This window comes from Filicampus tigris, chromosome 4, assembly GCF_054856515.1.
Source record: "Filicampus tigris isolate MCC_2025a chromosome 4, RoL_Ftig_1.0, whole genome shotgun sequence".
NCBI classification, from domain to species: domain Eukaryota; kingdom Metazoa; phylum Chordata; class Actinopteri; order Syngnathiformes; family Syngnathidae; genus Filicampus; species Filicampus tigris.
Window position 1 is genome coordinate 11,434,017 of NC_141220.1, and position 25,911 is coordinate 11,459,927.

At 40.8% G+C, this 25,911-nt stretch overlaps 1 protein-coding gene across 3 annotated transcripts in view; it reads left to right on the top strand.

Annotated features, from left to right (window-relative positions):
• Positions 1-25,911, top strand: part of LOC147148489 (neural-cadherin-like) — a 136,884-nt gene that overhangs the window by 37,691 nt on the left and 73,282 nt on the right. For 2 of the 3 annotated variants that reach the window (XM_086028517.1, XM_086028518.1), the window contains exons 2-6: positions 11,438-11,635; positions 16,534-16,759; positions 18,798-19,002; positions 20,061-20,172; positions 22,603-22,852. In XM_086028517.1, the coding sequence (XP_085884643.1) occupies positions 11,438-11,635; positions 16,534-16,759; positions 18,798-19,002; positions 20,061-20,172; positions 22,603-22,852 (991 nt within the window). Of the gene's footprint in view, positions 1-8,193; positions 8,266-11,437; positions 11,636-16,533; positions 16,760-18,797; positions 19,003-20,060; positions 20,173-22,602; positions 22,853-25,911 lie in introns of those variants that run through there. The other variant, XM_086028519.1, reaches the window with a different exon arrangement.

Genomic DNA, 25,911 nt, shown 5'->3' on the forward strand with positions numbered 1-25,911 from the left:
ACCGTGCCCCTTTTCTGCCCTCGCGTGTCTCGGGTGAGAGCATTCGCAAGGATGGAAAAGCTGCTCAGATCTGATCATTGTATGATTCCTGAACTTCAGAGACGGAAAAGAAAACAGATGAGAAATTTCAATCGACTTGTGTGAGTCTTTATTTGCATTGGATACCTTCTTGAAAGATAAAAACAACACGCATTGAGAAAGTAGTTGTTTTGTAAATTGCTAATTGGGCTTATGGCCTCGAGACCTGGAAAATATTCCAACAGCGCACATGTGTGTAAAGGCTTATTGATACACAATATTACCCCACCGCTGAACTGATATTAACTTTCCATTCACCCGCATGTAAGACAGCACCCCTGAATTTCTGTCTCGCTTGGGCCATTGCCATTTTTGCTTGCAGATGCACATTGTCTAATTCCATGCAAATATTTGTTTATTTAAATGTTTCCCTACTGGGTACAGCAGAGGGCAGGGATCTATAACAAACATAGGCGATTTTACAGGGTGGCAAAGGGTAGCAGCTGGCACCCTAACCAAATGGCTTGACCCCCAGTTGCCACAACTGGATGTTGGCAATGAATCTATCAATCAAAATTTTTATTATAAATGTTCCTTGTATTGTCTCCATAGTGTGTATAAAAAGTGTGTTTAGAATGTACTCCCATTCCAACCCCCCCAAAAAATGGCACCAATTGAGCTCCTGACATCACGTGACTGAGCCTCACGTGCATTTGTTTACTCTGGCATAGTAACAGCGGCTGGCCAAGAAATTACATTGGTGAGCAGTGATAAAATTTGCATTCATCACTCAACATTCCGTCCAAGTGAATTCACATGTCATTTTCATGGAAAGGACAAAATGAGATGCATAGTCCAAGCCGGACAGGTTAGATATAATGATAACTATCACGACGGCAGGTGGAGAGAACTAAAATGGTGATTCCTTGTTGTTGTGGTCACACATAAGTTTGGAAGGTTACAAATTTAGGTTACGGCTGGGTGTACTTCGACTTGCATAACTTAATCTTTGAGGCATCTCCGTTGGGAGGTCCCCACCTTGGCCAAAGTGGAGGCTCACAGTTCTTACTTTTGGGTTACCCAGCTGAGGGTTTCGCCCCTGAGGCAAACCGAACTGAAAAATTCCAAAGTCCACCAAGCACCAGGCGGGTGGCCTGGGCCTCGCCTCTGTGAAGCAAAGCAAAACGTTTTGGATAAATAAAGGGTAAATAAAAATATTCTATAATATAATATAATATAATATAATATAATATAATATAATATAATATAATATAATATAATATAATATAATATGCAAGTGTCTATTTTAATTTTCTTTAGCACAGTGCTTTTTCCTAATTTTACTCATCTGATGTCATTGTCTCCTACATTTAAAAAGGCTTGATACCTAAGAAGAATGCAGAAAATGAAACCTGAATTACAGAGTCCAAATATATGTGAGTGTGTTTGCATATCGTCACTGTCATGTGAAAAACACTGATCTCCATTTTTTAAATTGTCTTATTTTTACCTGAATCATGTTTCCGCGTTACAGAAATCACATTAAAGTGAAAATGTAAAAAAGTTTCCAAAATTGGAGATAAGTGTTTTTCACAGGACAGCGACGATAAGTGTGTTCGTGTGCGTGCGTGTGCATTTTTATGCGTGTGCCTCCGCCAACCCAATGCAACCTCTTGGAACTATCCATCCATCCATTATCCAATCCGCTTCTCCTCACAAGGGTCGCGGGCGCGCTGGAGCCTATCCCAGCTGTCTTCGGGCAGTAGGCGGGGACACACTGAACTGGGTGCCAGCCAATCACAGGGCACACAGAGACAAACAACCATTCACACTCACAACCACACTTAGGGGGAATTTAGAGTGTCCGACAATGCACCAATATCACTTATTACAAATAGTGTAAAGTCTGTGTTAACGTTATGAATATGCAGTCATTTTTGAGTTAGAGATTTACTTTATGTTCAGTGAGTCACATAACACTCCTTCCTTCACACTTCTGTCTCTTTCTCATTTATATTTCATCTGTGGATCTTCTGCATGTTGTTTATCTGTGATCCTCTGCTTTACTGTTACCTCTCATCCCTCATCCCACACACAGAGCATGTACTTTTACCGTGGGCAGTGTACAATCTATGTGCACACAGGCAGTGTATATGTACACATAGGCACTTGAGACAACTTTTCACTTTATTCCACAAGCCACTTAGCAACTTTATATAGCAACTACCCAAGCAGAGGATTAACAGCAGGAAACATAAACAGAAAGGCTTGCAGCTAGATAGTACACACACCCAAACATGCACAACACTGTACTCGTGAGCCTCGGCCAAACACACTTTGCGCCCTTATCATCCACCTTTTTATGATGCATCATTATGCCAGTAAATGTTCTTATACTGAGGACTTTGTTGTGTACAGTGCAGTGTTTTTATGACACTGAGACCAAAACCACACTCGATTTAAGAGGAATCTGGAAAAGCCTGTGAGCCTTCACCATTTTCTATTGGATCCCATCTTTTGTCTCCTGTCTTGGATTGTGCACCTGGTGGGGACTTACACATAGCTGCTGTGCAACATACTGGATTAGGAGAGAAGCCACTTACTTGCTGCTGTGCAAGACATGCTGCATGTGTTCTCAGTTGGTGTGTGCATGCAATTCATTATCATTCTAGAACTGATAGACTTTAATTATCTGCCTTGGCTCTGATTAGTGTTTGTAACAGGCTAATTAGATGAAGTCTTGTAAAATCATCGCCACCATTACCAGAGAGACATGTTATGGTGTAGAAAGACACCAGCGAGCAAGAAGCAAGGAACGTGTCTTCCTGCAATGATTTGATTGTCGACTAAATGTTAAGAGCTAGAGCTATGATTTCTATGTTGATTAATGGCCCTGCTTTACACTAGAATCTTTATGCTGTACCATTATTCATCAAGTGGATTGTTCCGTTTTACAAAGTAGGATGATCACGCTTAAATTGCATAAACCACAGCTGTCGACAGTTAGGCGATACCATCTGAACATTGATTAGTTTCTCAGCACCCATGATACAGTGGCAATTTATCTGAAAGGAACTATCGTCAGGATCCAACCGAGAACTTTTCTCACTACAGAGCAACTTTAAAGCCTGGGCAGGCAGATAGATTAATTCTTTTCCCCTTGCTTCTTCCTCCCTCTGTTATTATCCCTCTAACAATCCCTTTAGGAGCTGTCACACACTTTGCGGCTATTATGTTTCTGTTGTGAACTCTGTGGAGCGTAACATACTGTATTTCTCATCAAAGCGCATCTTAACTGTAAACCAGTTTCATAAGGGGGAACTGGATTTTTTTTTCCATCTCAGCTCCTGCATGTTGTGATACACATGAGCCAGTGATGTGCAGTGTGCCGGTGAGGTTCATGAGTGGTACGACACTGACTCCTCTGGAGCCCGATATAAAAATATGAGGCCAAAATAGAAGATTAGCGACCTTAATTGTATTTGCTTCAATTAAGGTAAGAATGAAAATGTTTCATATTCATTGTCAAAGCTTTTAATTCTAGTCACTGACGGTGTAGTGGTACACACGCTGAGTTGTGTGCGGGCAGCGTGGGATCGGTTCCCGCTCAGTTACGGTGTCTGTGTGTGTGCCCTGCGACTGACAGGCGACCAGTTCGGGGTGTAGTCTGCCTTTCGCCCATTGTCAGCTGGGATAGGCTCCAGCACCTCCCCGCGACCCTGTACAGGATAAGCGGTTTGGAAGATGACATGACATGATGACTTTTAATTCTGCTTCATTTCATTCCACACTTTTCAACTGATAGCAAGCACAACACATTCATATTTGACATAAGGTCAAGTTCATTTTTTTTCTCTTTTGCTCTCTCTATTTTCAAATTACAAAAGCATTTGGTCTCACCTTTATATTTGATATGTTATGAAACTTATCTACTATCAAACATAGTAACCTCAATACAAGTGAATTGAAGGGATGGCCGATGACTCCCACTTAAAGATGGCAGCTAGGTCTGCATGTCCTCAGCCAGCCGAAGCATCCCCTATTGGTAACTTATATATCTCTATGAGAGGAGCTCCTCACTTCTTCTCCACATTGAGCCAGATGAGCCCAGCACTGCCACCTGCAGTCAGCGGCACGGTACTTCCTGGGCTCAATCACCTTCATTTGCTTTTCTGGCCAATCAGAAAGGAATCCACGCGAATTAAACTGACATGCCACCTAGTAATAGTTTTACCTAGTAATGTATGGAGCTGGGCATTTGACTAAAGATTTGCAGTCAGTTTATCGCCTACCGCCTACAGCCGGGGTACCCTTCTGACATCCGTCTATCTACTTTTTTGTCGCCTATTTGTTGGCCTACAGCAATCGCCTATAGGCCGGTCCGCCTATGATTGTAACTTTGCGATTCCAACATCCCGCCACAGGACATTCTATATATTTGCTATATATAGAACAACTTCAAAATTATATATGGTTAGAAAACTGAGTTTCCGCAGATTCAAATGATACCAAACATTATTAGATACAATCATATTTGCGGGCTCGGCGAGCATTTAAATCAATCAATCTCAAACACAAAAAAAACACGGGCTCCCGTTAGCATTTTCAACTACCAACTTCGGCAACCTTCAACTCATCGTCATTATATATATCGTCACATCACCCAGTTTCAGCACTCACCATGTCTTTTCTGGGAATCCCCACATAGCCACAGACCAGGTGTGGCCCATTGAATTCTGAGGATTCCTGCAAGTCTCGGGTGGTTGAGTTTTCCTGAGACATGTGAATTCCATTAAGATCCATTTGGAAAATATGTCACACTTTAAATGTGAAATTAACATGGACCCGGAAGTTATACTAATCCTTCCGAGTGATGTGCACAGATTGAAGGAGCATGTGTAAGCCAAGTGGGACTCATTTTCAGCCCCGGTGTTTCAGGCCCACTTTAGTTTACATTTTAATGAAGATATACTATTTTAATTAAGAGTGTACAAATAAAATACATTATCATTCTCTCCAACAATATTGGTATTGCGTTTTTGAATTAATAAAAAATCGAATTGACAATTGAATGTGCTTGTAAGTTCACATTCAGTGTTTATTTGAACAAGTCTGAGAACATAATTACTGTAGTTAAAATGGGCAAAAGGACAAAAAGGGACCAATAGGCAGTTATAAATAACATGGGATAAGACATTTTACACGTAACAAAGCACCAGAGGTCGTTTGACCGAAGGACCGGTCTGTCTATCTGTCAATGACGGACGTCTGTTTTGCTGACTTTAGACCATAGACGGGAAACTTTAAAAATAGACGGACTAAGCATAGACGGAAGTGGATTTTCATCCGTCTGTGTAATCAAACTAACCTGGTCAAGTCTGAACGGACCTCACATTCCATCACTGATGGCCGCCCATTTTGCTGAAGAGAGACGGAAATGCAGGTGGCGATTTGCACCAAAGAGAGAGTCATGACTTATTCAGACTGACTAAGAATATCCAGAAGTAAGTAATGCTTTGAATACAAAGCCGTTTTTCCACAGAAGTTCTTGTGAGTTAAGTTTTACATTTCTATTTTTATTTTTGGAAAGAGTGGGGTTAAGAGGTTGTGAAAGGGTATTTTGCCATGCACATTTCCTGTGCACATCCAATTACTGGCTGGGAGTATTGAGTGGATTGAATTGTTTACAACTGTTTAACCAAGATAGCATTTAGGTGCAACACAAGACCGTCGTGATGAGATGAAGAAGAAGATGATGCCGACTGGAGCAAGCCAGACATCAGGAGATCATTTAAGATTGAGTATTAACTCAATACGATTGCGATTTATTGCAAAACCTTTGTGTTTTAACGAAAGACGTTTTCAGTTTTTATAAAATAATTATTGCAAAATAGAGCACGGTTATTTTACGAGGAAACAAATACTTCCACTTCCGTTTCGTTTAAATGTATATCCTGGTAGAGATTTTTACGGCCTAAAAATGTCGCACACAAGGACATACTTTGCATGTAAAGGGATAAGGTACTAAATGTTAACAATTAGTTAACAAAACAAAATTGCTGTCCCGGATTACATGCACAAGACAGGTTGGACGTATTTCTAAATGGCGTCCTGACTCCTGTGGCATTATCCATGGTATAATATGTGTTGAACCACTAGAAGGCAAAATATGCATGTACAATGTGACTATTGGGAAGCACATGAAAAGTGTGTGCAGGCAATTAATGAAGGCAGCTTCGTAGAAGAGAAGATGCAGAGGTCTTGCTTTTTAAAAGAACCCAACACAACACGTTCGGTCTGTACTTGACCCGGTTAGGGCCGAGGGACGGACGAAAACCCACTCCCGTCAATGTTTAGTCCGTCCTTTTTAAAAAAACTTCTCGTACTCCGTCCGTCCGTCCACAAAACGGACCGTTCCGTCCCTTGGAAAAAAAGGAGCCTTCCTTGTATTAATGGGTATGTCTGTAAAACTGTTGATGATAGTTAGAATATTGTTCAGAAACCAGCAAAGAGAACAGTGTTATTCCAGGGACAGCACACTTGTTAGGTCATTCTTCAGGAAGTGAAAGGACTCAATCTACTGCTACTTTCGTCTTGGATTTAAAAGTACGTATTTAGCCACCAGTCACACTCAGGTGACTGTTTACATAATGGGATTTGAGATCCATCGTTAGCTTTAGGCCTCTTGTAACTCACCTTTGTGTGTAAGTCTGAGATGGTGTGTGAGTTTGTGAGTGTGTGTTTGTCTGACAGGAAGACAGTGACATGCATATTAGCTAGTGTACTGTATATCATGTAATCCCTGTACTGTGTTCATGCGTGCGTACGTGTGCATGCTCTTTTCTGGGTTCAAACCTCTGATGGTTGCCTACTGAACTAATTGGCACCTTATCTGACATTTCGTGACGGCACATTGTCGCATGATCACAGCTAATATTTTTAAAAATAGTGGCTTAGCATACATTTTTAATTCCGTACGACTACATTTTACTCGAAAAAGATTATAGTTGGTCCCAGTCTAAATAAAGAGTAAAATTTACACTTGGAAGAGAATAATATTCAGATGACATTTTACACAGAAAAGCATTTGGAGAGTTATTCACTTGAAAAAAACTATTAAAAGTTTTTCCACTCAGAAATCCGAAGGAAATTTTACAAGGAGAATTTTTGAGTCAATTTTACTTGCATTGTATTAGTTAAGAACTTGCTCCACTTTTGCAACATTAAACCTTGTAATGGCATCAGCTCAAGTGCCTTAAGTGCCTGACTACTGCATTTCGACAGGATTTTTTTTAAATAATAGCATTAAATGGTTGAAGGCAATCCCACATGGGGGCCTAGAGCCCTGATCATTTTATATGTCTATAGTACATTCTGCTTTAATTTTTTCCTTGGTATCATGCTTGATGAAATAAACAATGAAAAAAGGTGTTAACCATGTCTACAAAAGTAAAGTGGACTTTTAAGGCATCTGTGCAGATCCCTTCTTGAGAATTGCTTTATAGTGCATAGACACTTGCTGTTGAAAGATATCTAGTAATGAATTAGATGTGTTGATTTTGTTTTATGGACATACTTTGGACCCTCCTTACCATCATCATTATCGCCAAGGAGTTTATCTGTTTGGGTTTGTTTATTTTTGTGCCACTTCTTTTCTACACTCCTTGATACATCAACATGAATGGGTTTGAGTTGCAAAAGGTATTCTTGTAATGACGTTATCGTTCACTTTTGGTGGCAATTGTTACAAAATTATAAAAGAATGTTTGAAAGAAAATTTGCTACAAGTTCTCAACGCACTAGTTTATTGCCCGTTGGATCCAGAAAAATTCCTGGATGCTGAGAAATGTTTACCTCATTTTAGCTATTAACAACCTGGGTATACGCGATGTCACTAAAATATTTCACAGTTGACATATTCATGATTGGGTAAATATTTAAGAACAAATCTGCCAAAATCCACACTGACCGCTTCAAAATGAACCTGTGACAAAATCAATGCACAAAAGACCATGGTTTTCGAAATCACATCACTTCGTTTTAATGTGGATAGCAACAAAATCTGATAATCATACCTGGCTATGCTTCAATGTGACTGCTGCTGTTTATTTTTGCTGCGGAACCTGGCACACTAGTTGGTAATTGGATTCGGGCAATCTTCTTAGTCACTCTAGTGGGGAAGTGAGCTGGGAACCAAATGCTTGCAGCTATGAGACATCCTGACTGAGCCCCTACGGGAAGATAAAGGTAACTTTTTAGAGATTTGTTTCAGCAGACTGTGGCTAAGGCATTGTCCCGTTGAACCCTTGGAGACTTGATGGAGAATTGAAGCATAGGTTTCGGTAGAGAATTTGCCCTCACGCTTTTATAGGTTTACTGTGGGTAATTCTTCACACACAATAATGAATAAAGAATACTGTTTAAAAATGTGGGTGTTATCCTTGATGGCGTATTATAATTTCAATATTATATCAATAGCAATCAATTGGTCTGCATACTACATAACATGTTGGTGAGTGGCTCACATGCACGTTTGCCTCACAGTTCAGAGGCTCAGAGTTTGAGTCTCAGCTCCGGACTTGCTGTATGGAGTTTGCATGTTCCCCCGTGCTTGTGTGGCTTTTCTCCAGGTAGTCCTGCTTCTGCCCACATTTCAAAAAACATGCATGATGAGTTGAATGAAGACTTCCAATTTTACAAAGGTATGAATGTGAGTGTCAATGATATTTTTTTTTCTGCGACCCTTGTGAGGATAAGCAGTTTGGATAATGGATGGATTGATATTTGCCCTGCTATTAGCTGGCAGTGACTCCACGGTGTACCTGGCTTCTTGCCAAAGTGGGCAGCTATATGCCCCATTGCACCCACCCACCCTAATAAGGACAAGTGATGTTAAAAATTGATGGATGGATGGATGGATGTTCTGTATATTTCAATCTACCTCGCCTCAGTCCGTCCACCTTGCACAACAACATTGCCATCTTGGTCCGCAACTTGATCATATCCTATCTTGACCACTGCAACTGGTTTACCTCAAAAGTCCACCCCCCAGCATCTGGTCCACAACTCTGCTGCCACCATTATTGTAACACCCTCCTCCATTAGCCGTATTATACTCTTAACTCAAGCCTTCTTTGTGTATCCACCTCAATGTAAATTACCTACCCGCTAGACCACTATGGGGCTAAGAGTTTCTCAGCACTTCTCAGCAGTCTCTCAGCACCTCACCTCTGGAACTGGGGATGTTTATCAAGGGAATTATGAACAGTTTCAAAAGCCAATCAATTTTGGCACAAAAATTTCAGGCTTCTGCTAGAGTGCAGAAAAAAAAATCAGGAAACGCCTACTAGAGGATCCATCCATTATCCAAACCGCTTATCCTCTCAAGGGTTGTGGGTGTACTGGAGCCTACCTCAGCTGTCCTCGGGCAGTCAGCCGGTGCCCCCCGAACTGGTTGCCAGCCAATTGCAGGGCACACAAAGACGAACAAAAATTCGCACTCACACCTACAGACAATTTAGAGTGTTCAATAAACCTACCAAGCACGTTTTTGGAATGTGGGTGCAAACCTGAGTACCCGGAGAAAACCCACACAATCACGGGGAGAACATGCAAACATGCAAACTCCACACAGGAAGGCTGGAACCTGGATGTAAACCCACAACCTTTGCACTATGCGGCCGACGTGTTAACCAGTCGACCCCCGTGCTGCCCTCCTACTAGAACCTTGTTTTGGCTTAATCAGAGGTACTTTAAATAGTGGTAGTTCTGTATGGAGGCATATGGATTTAATCTGCCAATTATGTATAATTCATTTTAACTGAGTTGTACATGTTTTACATCACAATAATGGAGGCAAAGGTTTTTCCTTGGTTGCATTTTTATACCACAAAATGATAATGAAGCGTTACTTGTGTTCCTTAACAGGAAAAAAAGAGGTTGTTTTGGTTGAAAGTTAGACTCGATTAAACAGGACACATTATGTAGAATTGACTTTTTAATTGATTGTATTCAAATAGTTTGGTCTGTCAAAGGCCGCATTCATCATGGGTGACAATATGAAATAAATACTATCGTACACACAAAAAGTTTATCCGCCTTGGCAATCACTTATTACTTGGCAAACAACAAGCAATGGCCAGAGTCCGGTTAGTGAATCAGCTCAAACTTTAGTATGATAAGCTAAATTCAGTTTGAAAGTCGATCATCATTCCTCTTCAAAGTAGGAAAATATTCAGAGCTCATTGAAATTGAAAGAGTAAACATTAAAGACTTGATGATACTGTCTTTTCATTTTAGAACATTCTAGTTAATCCCCAGACTCAAATCCTATCGATCATGCATTTTTCCCACTATAGAAGAGATTGAAGTGAACAAAACACATACACACACACACACACACACCCACACCCACACCCACACACACACACACACACACACACACACACAACAGAAAGAGGCAGTAGGTTTTGCGTGAAATGCATCACAAAATAAGAATTTAGCCATAATGAGGATAAGCGGATTGGATAATGGATGGATGGGTGGACTCAGCTGGATTCTCTCTTGTTCTCATTAGCATTCTAGGTTAGCTGGAGCATATCCCAGCTAACTTTGGTGCAAGAGGATGGGTACACCCTCGACTGATCACCAGCCAATCACATATGTCTTAGTCAGTTAAAGAGAAAGTCAACCTAAAATGTTTCCTTACAATAAATAATATTTATGTTCTATGCACCACCACTAGTCCAAACACGGCATTCTGATTAATATTGTGTTTGTGGAATATGATTTAAACAGCAAAATCCACCCTTATTTAGCCATCTCAGGCTCACTTGTTTTCTGAAGCTGAGCCACGATTGGTTGTTATCTGAGTCCTGAGCAATTGTGATGTCATTTTCAGTCGACAGCAAGTGGCAAAATGCCCGCCCCCGTGAGATGGCCAAAACCTGCTGGATTTTACGACTCAACTCAAATTCCAAAGACACAATATCAATCAGAATGCCGTGTTTAGACTAGTGAGGCTGCATAAAACATATTATTGTGAAGACATTTTTTCTTACTTCAGCTTTAATTTTTTAAGCATATCTGTTCCAGTAGTTTTGCTCACCTAAAAATGTGCTGTTCCTTCCAAATAATGCTTTAAGTTTTTTATCTGGTGGAGTAAAATCTGAAATGTTGTCTCTTTCTCCTTTTTATCTTTTGATGTCAAACCAAATGCTTTCAGGCTAAAAATGAAGGAACTGACGTCACTGTTCCAATGATGAGTGTATGTCATGATCAGATATGCACTTTGGCTGACTGGCTACATGCCTGTGCTCCAGATTCAACTGGCTGCTTGTCTACCCTGTACACAGACACTTACATGACAGCTGTCACTTTCAGTAACCATAGTGCCGTCACTATCTACCCTTTCCCGCAGGCCCTGACTGGTACCTGAACAAGGTGAAGCTGACGATCACTGATGTCAACGACAATGTCCCTGAATGGAACATGAAGCCTTACCCCTACCAGGCTGGAGTGTCCCCTGATGCCACTGCAGGGACCTTTGTCTATCAGCTTGAGGCCCTCGACGGGGATGAGGGGAGAAGCGGGGAGGTGGAATATTTTTTGGCTGATGGTAAGGGTTTTGCTGCACACACTCGCATTCAAATTAACATGTGGAAAAAAGTAGGCTGAGTTGTGTTCATGACGCACAGTGGAATCATGGGAATAAATCCATGTAGTCAGGCCGCAGCACAGTCACTCAGACAGCCAGCCACAGGCATTCACACATTCATTCATGCATCCTTGCACTGTGACGGAATCTATTATGTTTTTTGTCTCCATCACAACATCTATCTTGCTCTCATTATCTCTTTCCTAGGCACGCACAATGACAGCCAGAGGCGTTCACACTTTTGTTTGTTCACTTATCGTACACTCCTACTTTGCTCTGTTGTAACACACAGGACAATCGTGAAAATGTACACAAACAACCATGGGGTTGTGATTGAGGGGATAGTGGTTTGTTGGCATGTCAGAAACAGGGTATGTACTAATCTCCCAATGGGATTTACAAAACGGTCCTTACTTCCCTCTGACTTAAAGGGAAGTCAACCCAAACATATTTTTTTTCAAGAATATGTTCTATGCAAGCCCACAAGTTGAAGCAAGGCATTCTGATAAATAATGCGTTTGTGGATAAGAGTTAATGCACTCGTTTTTAGCCATCTCCGGGGGCGGCCATTTTGTCTTCTGTCGACTGAAAATGACATCACAACCGACCAACGACCAATCACGGCTGACCTGTTTTCTGAATCTGAGCCGTGATTGGTCGTTGTAAGCAGTTGTGATGTCAACCCTTGTTCTTGTACTTGTAAGAAGATTAAGTCAGCAAAGGTGTGCTCACTTTTTATCCAAATTTGTCACTTCCTGTTCTTGCCCAGTGCGCTGATTCACTAGCTAACAGCCAATCAGAGAGACCAAATGTCATGACTTAGGACAACGATTCAACATGGCGAAACGTCCACCAGACGCTTCCTGACGGTGTTACGACGGTGTTCACTACATCAATCAGATGGCACAATCCTACGCCCACCGACGTACGAATTGAATTGAATATAGGCCTTTACATTGTCCACTGCACTGCTCTCTGATGCAAGCTAAAGAGTAATTGCCAAGAGACACCCATGGTCCATCTTTGCTCAATAACATGGAGCCAGTAATGGAGCCAACCCTGTGTATAATCAATGTCATTTGGGTTGGACTCGTACCAGCTAGCGACAGAGTTTATCTTCATAACCTTTATGGATGGGATTTATAGGCACAGTCGAGGTGTTGAGGGGTCTGGTTTGGTGGCTTCAGTATTATGTCTCTGCTTTTTGCAGATCATGTGACTCTGTTGGCTTCATCGAGCTGCGGTCTTCAGGTTGCATGAAAGTGTTTCACAGCCGAGTGCAAAAAGGGCAAGGTGCCCTCTCCTGGTTGGAAGTCAGATCCTTTCCCAGGTGGAGCAGTTCAAGTATCTTTGGGTCATATTCATGAGTGAGGGAAGAATGGCGCAGTAGATCAACAGGTCGATTAGCGTCACTCAGTCTGGGAGGGGCTCAGAGTAAAGCCTTGGCTCCTCCACATCAAACAAAGCCAGATGAGGTGGCCCAGGCATCTGGTTAGGATGCCTACTGGATGCCTCCCTAATGAGTTGTTTCCAGCACGTCCCACTGGGAGGATGCCCGGCGCAGACCCAGGCCTAGAGACAATGGGCCCTGTTTTCGTGCCCAGCACAAGACTATAAAATGCAGTCTAATTGTGCACATGGGTGGAGTTGTCTTTCTTTTGGTATCTTCCTAGACTTACACAGGTGGAACGGGGCGTTTGAGCCGATGTTGCACCATTGTGGGATGGAACGCAGTCGACTCCCGGCCAACGGCTCCCCCCATTCTCTTTAAAATCAGGGCGGTCAAGATGCGCACAGTCCTTGACATTGCTGAGCAGAAATATACTTGCTGGTCTCCGTGCATGAGATGAGCATGTGCAAAGTGCATCAGGTAAACTGTAAGATCTCATCTTGTGGGTCATGTTGTTGGCTACGCTTGTGACATGGGTAAATGGAGACCGAAACGGGGGTGCTATTACAATAATTTTCAGATAATTGTTATAATAATTTGATCAATTAATTGATTTCTATAAGGATACAGAGTGATTGTCCCACACATTTCTCATATCTATGAACGAAATACGCTGACATCCACCACATGTCAGCAGATCTCAGAATCGGTCTACCTGTGCCTCGATCAAACCCAACAAAATTGTGTAACACCACCAGGCTCTGCCACAACTTAGACCTGTTTTTATTTAGTCTAAAATCTGGTGTAATTTTGGTTACCAAATTGCCCGATGCGCCAGAGGTGTGCAATAGTATACGCCGGAACGCCTATCGATGCGTAGCGTGATCTACCAAATTCACAAACACGCTAAATTAGACTTGCCCCATCATGAATATGAACATTCGCCTGTTTTTACGCCGAGCACTCTCGACTTTCTGTCAACAAATTGTCTGGTGCGCCGGCGGTGTGGCAGCTCTGTCCACCGGAAGACACCTCATGAGGCGCAATAGTGTCTGCCAAATTCCCAAACATGGTAAACTAGGCTTGTGAAAATGAAAATGAAGATGCGCCTGTTTTACGCCGAGCACTAGGGCGCTTGTCGACAAAAATAGGGCACTATATCTCTCGACTGGGGTGGGAATGCCTCAGGGTCTCTCTAGAAGAGCTAGACGAAGTGGCCGGGGAGAGGGAAGTCTGGCCTTCCCTGCTGAAACTGCCGCCCATGCGACCCGACCACATTAGACTATGCAAGGCGAGTCTGTCTTTATAGCTTTGTCAGTGGCATAAAATTCAATTGTTTGCTAACATTAAATGAAAAAATAATTTCTTAATTTTTTGATTGACACCTCCAACATCTACACTATATGGACACATCATTTAATCAGCCAGGGGATGGGAAAGACCCCTTAATCTTGCCCTGAATCTGAATAATTTATTTTAGACAATTCTATGATTCAAATTATTTGGGAAATGCTTTTCAGCTTACTTGGGACCGTGACTCTGTGTGCAAAGCTAGGTAGAAGGGGAAGCTGTTATAGACGCACATTTTTGTCTATTTTCATTCTCTGTCAGAGTAATGGGACAGGTGTCTCCATTCCATTGTGCACAAAACTGTCCATTAAGCAATTTGCAATGATGTATCCCCACCTTTGTCACAGTTAAAACACCTATGCTGTGATTGTTTTTCCCGAATATACAATCGTGATTGCAACCGATTACCATTCTTAAGCTTTCACACCGCAAACAATTTATTGCTACCTTTCTTGTTGGTCTTTTGTTGGCACAACTGTGTTAATTTTCACCTGTGCTGTGGAATAATTCTCCTCATTTTCATTATTCTTTGTGATGATTTTGGCTAACTGCACCAACATTGAGAAAACAATGCAATGATTATGATGTATAACACAAATACAGCACTAATTAATCAATCAGTAAAAGAAGTCCTGGACTCCCTGACCTCCACGCAAACACACACACACACACACGCCCACACACACACCCACCCACCCCCACACACACACACACACCCCCGCACACACACACCCCAACGCACACACGCACACACACTTAAAAACAGCAATCAAAAAATGTGGATTAAAAGTGATCTCTGTAGATATAGTGAATCTCACTGAAATAAATTAAAATCATGTCCTTTCTGGATTGTGTTTGGATTATTTAGTCATCAGGTTGCACGAAAAGGATTAGATTTTTCAAACGAAAAATCATGGTTTATTCTATAGAGTTTTTCCAAAGGAAAAGTGAAAGACTTGGATGCAGCTATCATAATTATAAAAAACAGGTTTCATTTTTTCTTCACCTTCTTTGACATTGGTTGTCCTTTTTACCACTTATCTTATGTTTGTACTGTTTTTTTTTTTATTTATTGAAGAGGGTGAATGTAATGAATGTGTTTTATATTTTTGGTCTTTCTGTGGGATTACTATGCATTCTTAATTCTTTTTTTTTTCTTAATAAAAAAAACGGTGTCTTTGGTGGCATAATACTATATCACAATGGGTTAGGGTCAGGGTTAGATTGTACTGAGATTGCACTTCTGAAATGTTCCTTTTGTCAGAGACTGCATGAATATACTTTTCAATAAAAGGTAGACCAATCAACATTAGACTGCATATACAATGTGCTTTTCACAATAGGCTTTGTGTTGCGAATAGAAAGTATCAGAGAGCATTCATTCGATGTCAGTTGAATTCATACAATGAAAACAATGTGATATTTGTCTCCACCACATGAACTCATATGTAGTACAGCCTAAAAGTGAAAAGGAACAACTTCAACTCTTTAATATTTGTATTAAAATACTCCACATTTTAAATTGTTTTTGGAAATCATGGATTCAGGGATGTCCCTGTTTATTTCAGCTAGACAATGCTAACCCACATTCTGCACATATCACAACAGCATGGCTTCTTCTTCTAGACTGAACTAGTACTAGACTGGCCAGCCTACAATCCTGACCGGTCTCCTATCGAAAATGTACGGCGCATTATGTAGCAAAAAATACAATCACGGAGACTGTTGTGCGATTGAAGTTGTAAATTAAGCAAGAATAGGTTTAGAGTTCCACCTACAAAGCTTCAACAACTAGTGTCCTTAGTTCCCAAACGTTTACTGATGTTGTGTGTTGTTAGAGGGAAAGGCGCTGTAACACAGTGGTAAACATGCCCCTGTTTGTCAGTTTTAATGAATTGAATTAAATATCTTATCATACTTAACTGGATAAACATTGAAGGAGATTTGCAATAATTGCATTGTTTTTGTTCACATTTCAAGTCATGGGGTTTGCATGTACTGTACACACACACACACACGCACACTCACATCAGTATATTACATAAAGAGCATTGCTCTCAAAAACCCAACCCAATACATTTTGCAGCTGTTGAAATGATGTGTTTGTATTTCCTTATAGGTGGCGATGGCTGTTTTGCCGTGGACAAGAAGACAGGCCAGGTGGTGACCACAAACCAAATGCTTCAGAGGGACAGAGAGTACTTATTAAGTGTAGTGGCCATCGACGGCTTGGGCGGACGCAGCATGCCAGCTATGCTCTCTGTGGTAGCAGGAGCCCGACCGCCGCAGTTTACCAATACGAGCTACTCCATCTCCATACCAGAGAACACGCCTGAAGGACAGCCGTGAGTAGCGCATGTGTAAACAGAAATGAATTATGGCTGATGCACGCAAGCAACATCATTATCTTGCCAACGTAACTCTCTGAACAGCATTACTCCATCACACTCATATTTCTCAAACAAATAATGTTGAAAAAAAGGGAAGAACACATATATGTTGTGATATTTCCCTTCATCCATTTTTTTATGAAAAAACTTCCATCATAGCCATTATACATAAGTCTTCAATCAGCTTTAGTAGACCTATGAGTCTGTGCTAAACATGTTCTTTTAGTTCTACTTCCTCAGGTTTAGCTATTTTGTGCCGAATGATATGAAATCCTTCTTCTAAACATTCCTTCAATATCCCATTTAAACCTATATGACAGGGATGGGCAACGTAAAGAGAAGTCAAGTCAAATATTTTCTTTACATTTTGTTCTATGCAGCACGACTAGTGCAAATAGGTCATGAGTGACGAGTAGATTGCCTGACACGCCTGACTCGCGTGTATTGATTATGGGGCAGCTGGTAGTCTTATTTGAGTAGACTGTATTGACTTCATATGTACAGTAGGTAGGGGTGTGCCCCAAAGAGAGAATCACGAAATAGTCTGGGTGCAGGGCAACAACTAATTAATAAGCTAAGAGGTAATAAAGTAGCTTTGAATTCAGAGAAAGTTTTACATTGAAGTTTTGTGAGTTAAAAGGGAAGTCAACCCAAACATATTTTTTTCAATAATATGTTCCAAGCAGGGGTGGTCGACTGGTTAGCACGTCCGCCTCACAGTTCAGAGGTCGTGGGTTCGATCCCGGCTCCGGCCTTCCTGTGTGGAGTTTGCATGTTGTCCCTGTGCCTGCGTGGGTTTTCTCTGGGTACTCCGGTTTCCTCCCACATTCCAAAAACATTCATGGTAAGTTGATTGGACTCTCTAAATTGGCCATAGGTGTGATTGTGAGTGTGTGTGTGTGCGCCCTGCGATTGGCTGGCAACCAGTTCGGGGTGTCCCCCGCCTACTGCGTGAAGACAGCTGGGATAGGCTCCAGCACGCCCGCGACCCTTGTGAGGACAGGCGGTATAGATAATGGATGGATGGATGTTCCAAGCAGGCCCACTAGTTGAAACAAGGCAATATCATTGATATGAAATGTGAGTTAAGCAGCAAAAAGTTTTGTTTTTGCTTAACTTTAGGCAAGCCCCCTCTGAGCCCATCTTTAAAACTCATCTTTTGACTCAGCATGAAACTCTGTATTGTTTTAGTGTTTTGTGGTGTTTTACTGTTTTTATGTTATTAATTTGTTATAACTGTCTTTGTTCTATGACAAATTTTTGCTCTTTGTGAGCAGCTGTGGTTGTTTTATAGTGGTCTATAAATAAAGTTGAGTCGAGATATGTACAATATGGATGGGCTATGTTGTTGTTTCCATCTCAAGTAGGAACGCGCTATCAGGAAAGTACGCTCACAAATGCTTCTGATGATTCTTTCCTCGTCATCCGAGGGGGCACTAACATTTAAAAAATCCCGCTTGACAGTCCGATGCCATTACATTGATGCTGCAGTTTTCAGCCCAGTCTCTGTGTTTGTCCAAATTCTATCCGCATACAAGAAATTACACTATTGACAGCAACGCTGAGTTTTAGCATTCAATATCATCAACCAAACACACACAGACCAATGGCCAAAACAGTACATACTGATGTGTTGAAACTCAGGCATGAACAACTTTCGATGACATCGTGTATCTGCTTGTAGTCGTTATTCGGTGTCTGTGCAAAACACTCACACCTAAAGTGACGCAGCATCCGTATGTGCCACTTGGGGACTACAAACCTGTTCACAGACATTAGCAAATATATTTACATAATCCGATTAAATTATAACAATGTTTTGACAAGCCCTGACTGACTGTAATCTTAACACTTGGTCTCTTGGACATGTGATGGAATAATTATTCATTTGACATAAGAAGAAAATATTTGGATATGAATGTGCAATTTCCCTTCTTAGCAAATGTTGAGGAGCCTTTTCCTGTTCTCTAATCATTTTATGTTTCTTTGACAGATTCCTAGCTGTGCTTGCCATTTCCTTCCAAAAGCAGCCAATCAGCTACAGCCTGCTGATCAATCCTAGCAGCCTTTTCAGCATTCAGCAGGAGTCGGGGGGGATCAGTTTGACCCGGACGCTGGATTACGAGAGTGACCAGCGACGGTACCTTCTGATGGTGCGAGCCAACGAGGATCAGGGCAGCCTGAGCACAGCCACAGAGGTTAGTTTCATCAGAATGTGATCCAGACTGCTAAACACAAAAAGTCACAAAAAATTCAGGTGTCTGGTAAATGATCCCAACGCTGATCTACCCTGTAATGTCATTACAACATGTCGTATTCCCTAACTCAATTGAATTTCACTCAAATGAAAATGCTGTTTTAATACTTTGTCCCTGCAAACATTGCAGACCAACTGGCTTTCTCATAAATGCCCGGTGGCTCCAATTGGCTGACAAGGCTGCTCTAATCCGAACTCAGCATTAACCCGCTGACATCGCAAAGGGGAATCAGCTTTTATTTCTCCTTGCATGGCCGAGGGACGTTGAAATGCGAGCAAATCTTCGGGAGGCCCAAGTGATTTTTTTTTCTTCATGCTTTGTTTGACTCTTTTGTTTATCGGTGACAGTAAGTCTCTTGTTGAAAGTATCATCCAAAGATGAACTGCATGAAATATAGAACACACAGGGCACGAGAACCAGAATCTAAAAATGCAATTCACAAACAGATCATTTCTAGATAAACTATTCATGAATTCAGTATGATTTCATTTAAATTATTAATACAAAGAGTTTGTATCCCAATTATTATGCCAGGCAATTACTCCACTCCACGGATTGAGAAGGAAATGTTCCTCTGCTCAGCAGCATGTTGAGGAATAGAAGACGGAGACTGGGAAAACCTTTCCCAGCTATTTTAGGACTATTACTCAGCTGTCACTTCACACTTTAAACACAGCGGTGACACTGAGCTTGCAGGCTTGGATGGCGGTTGAGGGTCTTTTGTCTAAAACACACAGTTAAGCTCGCACATGCTTGGAACATTTCTATTTTGGACTTTAGAGGAATTATGGAGTGGAAGATAAAGGATGGAATGAACTCGTGACTTGAGACAAGCAAAATGCAATTTAGATTTAATTTTGAGGTCAGGCTTCTGTACAGAAAAAAATAATCTTATGGTTGTCTCCTGGATTTGAGTGGTATTTAGGAGAAGCTAATTTTCTGTATTTCTATTTGGGTTTTCTTTCTTCTCCCCTCCTCTCCTCTTCCATGCTAAACAGGTTCAGGTACTGATAACAGATGAGAACGACTGTGTCCCAGAGTTCCTCCAGTCCATCTACAGCGTGGATGGAGTTCCAGAGACTGTAACCACAGCAACATCTCTTCTGCAGGGTAAGACACATTTTTTTCAGTTCAAGTTCAAGTTTAAGTTCCTCCCTCATGGTGTAGTGAAAATCATCATCAAAAACAAACAAAAAATCAAAAGACAGAGCAAAACAACAGGGGTCATTGGAAGAAATTGGAATCTTTTTTGTAAGAAAACATTGGGTTTGACTCAATATGCCTTTTCAGTTTCACAAATTGCAAAGTGAAGTGAATGTCATAGATGAATAATGATTATGTTAAATGAGGCTTGAATCAAATTCATTGTTTGCTGTTTGAACAAAATTATACTTGTGATTACACTCAGCATGTTGAGTTTTTTTTTATTCTATTTTGAAACAGCAGGAAAAATAGAGTGCTTCCACAATAAGAACAGTTAATTGCAAATGCACAAAAAACACATTTAATCTAACCATCTCTGCATTTTAGATTAAACTATTTTGAACAGTGTTTGGCCAAATGTCCATGTGATGGTGGACTGTCTGTCCCCTGTGTCATCATAGGTGATTCCTAAGCTCCTAAGAGTTGTGTGCTTTGGAATCCATTCTGTGCGGGCAAATTTGAAGAAATGTAATCTGAAACGAATGGAACACACAGCCTGCAGTCGTATACAATCCAAAGCGAGCAGTGACAGGAAATTGCAACAATTTCAAACCAATGCGCCGACACAAAAACACAGTGCAAAGGCTGCACTGGAGAATGAACACATGTAGACGTTTAGGCCTAGGAAGACTTGCTTGAAAGACAGATCAGAACGTTATGAAGATAATCTTTTTTTTTACATATACAATGCAGTTGCACAATGTATTACTGGAAAAAAAAGCCTAATAATTTCGATGAGGCGGGGAGTGGGGGTGGGGCGAATAAAATGCTTCTACAGAAAAAAGTAACAGTGCTTAAAGACGCAGTAAATTGTGAAAGGTGGCAGGCTCCACAGTTAATTACATTTCAAAGTTTTGACACATGGGAAAGACATTCCATTATCCTACATGTAGGGCTGGAACAATGAGGCGTTCACTTCAAGTTTACTTACTGAGTTTGATGGTAAGAAGATATAGAAAATCTGTGGTTCAATCAATATACACTACTAGGAAAGGAAATTGAAATAATTTTACATTTTGATGGAAGTAGAAAGGAGCATTGGCATCCCATATGAAATAGTTTTAGAAAAATTGCATATATTAAATGTTTCTGCCATAACTGAATTATATGTTGATCCAATATGCCGCAAAATATCCATATGCAAAATGCATAAAATTGATCTATTTTTAAAATCACGTATGCCATATATCCAACGCAATACCGAAAGTCTTATACATTTTGTATAAAAAAACCCAGACAATATTGAAATTATAGTACTGTCGTTCATATAAGGTTTCTTGTGCAAATGTGACATATCATCATGTATGTAGACAACCAACCAAGTTTGCTCTTTGACAAATCAAGATAAATTACCAAAGGAAAAACATTCATTATTGTATGAACTAAATGCATTTTTCAACCTTTAAAACTCTTTCATTTTTCTCACACTTTTATTACAATAAAATAAAATAATATGTTTGTTCTTAAAAGATTTAAATTGCCTGAATCTACTTACAAATAAATTTAATTCCTCATAACTTACTTACTAATAATTTAATAGATGTCGATAATAAGTCATTGTAAGTGATTTTCTATATAAACCTTAATATGTTCTCATAAAAGTTAGATTGTATTGAATAATTAGTATTATATGTCAACATTTTAGATTGGATGTATAAAACACATGTTGTAATATTCACATAAGAGTTTGAAAATCCACCAAATGATTTATGCGCTCCTTCTGGTATAAAAGGACCATAATTGCGCTGATATTTTACACAATGTCCTTTGACTCCTTATAAGGATAATTGTACTCAGTTTATGTAAGGAAGTTACGATGCTTGCAACATATAAACCATACCGGCTTCTTTTGATATCTGATACACATGCTGCTTGTACCAGTTCTTATCAGAGTGGAAAGAAACACTTGTAAAACAGTGTGGGAAATGGAGCTGCTGACAGCTTGTGCACCAAAATGACATTTTAAGCCCAATTCACACAAAAAGCAAAACTTGACTTGTCAAAATACTGTATGTGGGTTTAGTCTAACACTGGTGGCATTTTTATTGAATTTTATTGTAATTAACTGACAGAAAAATGTTCAAACCTTGTCATTTAATGGCCGTTTGCTTCCTTTAAGATTGTTTCTGCAAGTTATTGTAATAATTCTAGTGCTGACATTGCAAGTCTGTGCTTATTATTGTCGCTGTCAGGTGGATGATCTATTAGACGTTCCAAGAGTCTATAAAGGGATAATGATTTACACAAATGTCAACATATGCATCAGCTCTTGTCTTTTCATCAGCATATTTGTATAAAGTACTAATTAATGTTTTTTGTTGTTGCCCCTGCTGCCAGTGATGGCCACTGACTGTGACTCTGGGTTGAACGCTGAGCTAACCTATTACACCCTGAGCCCCGACTTCAGCATTTCGCCGCATGGTACCATATTCCCTGCGGTTCGGCTGGACTACGAGAGGCCTAACCATCTCTATGAATTTGTGGTGATGGCAGTGGATGGCGGTGATGGGCCCCACTCCGGCACCACCACTGTCCGTGTGAGGATGGTTAATGTCAATGATGAAGTCCCAGAATTCTCTCAGCTTGTGTGAGTATTTTTTACTGTATGCCATCCCTCTATAATATTCAGGAGGAATATGAATTTGGAACATACACCATTTGCTTTCCAAGCCGTCCATTTTCTATACTGCTTGTCGCTGGCGAATTGGAACCTACCCTAGCTGACTTTGGGCGAGAGGCGAGGTACACCCTTGACTGGTCACCAGCCAATGGCAAGGTGCATAATGACGAACAATTAGCAACTGAAACAAGTACTGTATGTCTATGTCTGTACAGTATGCATGCATCTGAATATTACTTTGATAACAGAAAATTGCAGTTCTTTGTTGATATCTCTGACACGTTAACTGGAAGATGCTCCACAAACAAAGTGATGTTCAAACCGCTGCTGCAGCAGCATCTTTCAGTGGAGCATTTTACATGGCAGGTAAACTATTGTCTCGAATAGAAAGGTTGCGTCAGAGATACAGTTTGTTATATCACACACCAAACTTGCCTGCCAGCCTACCTGCCTTAGCTAACAAAATATACGTGTCTGATGTTGCAAGACTAGTCAGGTTTAGGATAATGTTGTACATCTATCTTGTTCTATTCTTAAAGATACACTCAGTAGATTTCAACAATATGCTTGGATGGCAATGTTTACATGTGTGTAAACAGCGAAAGAGACACCCATCCATTCGTTTCATCATTTTCTCTACGCTCTAAAAACAGTTGGGTTAAAAATAACACAATTTTGTATCAAAAATGGACCGATCCACTATTTGGGTCAATTTGACCCCCTTTTTTGCATTGTTTGGGGTTTGTTTTGTAGAAAACGACCCATTTTGGGAGAGTTGGATCAAATTGACCCAAGTAGTGGGTTGGTCCATTTTTGACCCCAAATTGTGTTATTTTTAACCCAACTGTTTTTAGAGTGTACAGAGCTTCTCGGTTTACAACGCTCCCAACAAACATGATTTTGAGGTTATGAACTATATGCAATTAACTACAGTACTTAGCTCAGTAGTGTAAGAATATGTTGTCATGTGGCACAAGAAGGTATACTCAGTTAATATGATGCTGTTTTTTTCTTATTTATGGCTTCAAAGTGTTTTTCCTACAAATATTTATTGTAATTGGGCATTTATCATTTCATTTGATTTTGTTGGTGATTACGTACGAGACTTCCAATTTTCGAATTCAATTTACATTACCACAGAACGCCTTTGTAATCCTAAGGATCCCCTGTTGTATCTCTGGTTTAAGGTCACGAGGCAACACTTCCTACACTATTGAGTTCAAGTGGACCACTTCGACATGTTTCCTTGCCATTTGGTCCATATGCATGGTAGCAGTGTAAGCAGAAAACATGCAGGGTAATGGATATATCAGATATCACACTTCTATCATAGACTACATTCACATGCAGTCAATAGCCCTTCAAAAAGACGAATATTGGCTATATTCAGGTTTTGAAAGGCCATGTAAACACGTGCAAAAACCTCTCTGCGTGCTCTGGAATCCTGGACTTTTGAGTACAGGGAGTACTACTTGTCTGCGGGATGATGCACCGAGGGCCGTCTTACGTTGCTACTCGCGAAGCGAGCCTAACTTGAATACATTAATTTTTCAGTGGCATTTTCACAATATTTTCTGTCTCTACGGCCCATGTAAACAGGTTATTCCGAATGTTTTAGAAACTGGAATTTTGAACTTAACCTGAATATTGACTGCATGTAAATCATGAATAGAATCACTGCCAATATACAGTACCCCGTCGTCGTCCGCCAGATGTCATTGAAATGTGTGATGATGTCAAATACACAAACGCTTCAAGTTCCTTCAACACAAACATCACTTCAAAGTAGGTGCAAATGGACACAAAAACACAGATATAAACATGCATATTATTAGTTAGGAAATGAGTAAGTCAGTCAGTTCAAACCAATAATGATGAAAACTGAAAATAGGATAGCTAACCTTACATGCACTCATAACTGCTACAGTATTTGATTCTCTGTTGTTTTCATGTGTTTGTTTGCACTCAAAGAAACACTTTCCAAATTTCCCCGATGCACTTCATAAAACGCGCTTTGTTCATTTGTTCAAAAAGCAGATGGGAAATCCTCAAAAAAAACAAAAAAGCAAAAGACAGACAAGACAGGAGACTAATGTCACAGATATGCACTGTGGAGGCTGTCAGCAATCACACAAATCTTTTGACAGGCAAAGTTGTTTGGCATTGTGCTTGATGAACAGCGATGGCAGAATGGCCCAAAAGAAAAAAATCACAAACGCAGACATGTAGGGACAGTTACTGGCTTGCTCTGTTGATGAAATTAAAAGTATAACCAGATTTCTTAAAATAATCCAACACTCCCAGGGGTGGTCCGCTCAGTTCACATTTAAATGAGTTGCAAGTGAGGGGCAGACAAGCAGAAGAGCACAAATGTAAATATTCTGGATTCTTAATATAGGACACCGCTCTGTGTTGCGTGGTGCCTGACAATTTGGTGAGATGTTGGGAGAGTCTGCAGGAAGACAAACCAAGGGAGTGTATATGTTTTAGGCCCCAGTGCTGTGGTGAGGTAGCCTCTGATCTGAGTGACAGATTACAGGTCAGCCATGATGCCACGGACCCCGCTGCAGCTTGCCGGAGATGAATCACCCATCAGTGTTCTTCTGTAAACCATCAATCACCTCTGACTTGTCACCGCAGACACCAACGCCACGGTGCCATCACCCTGCAAACACACACACAGTTACATTGGAAACAACACCAAACCTCACAGATGACTTCTGCTGACGACTCAAGTTAAACTGCGAGGAAAAAAAAACCCCGCCCCCCTCTTACTTTGTTATCCTCACTCTCTTGGCTTCCTCTCTGCACATGAACCTCTCACCCCTTCTATCGTACTCCGCTTGTCACATCAGTGCCAGCTTTCTTTTTTGGTCCCTGCTCCGTGTTCCATTTCTCTTCATAGCCATGTCCTCCAAGAGGAACTGTTCATCCCCACCTCAGTGTTCCAGAGAGCTATATCGCTCTCCTGTGTCTCGCTGGGCATCTCGCTGCCCGGCACTTTGAAGCGAGCAAATCACTGTTGA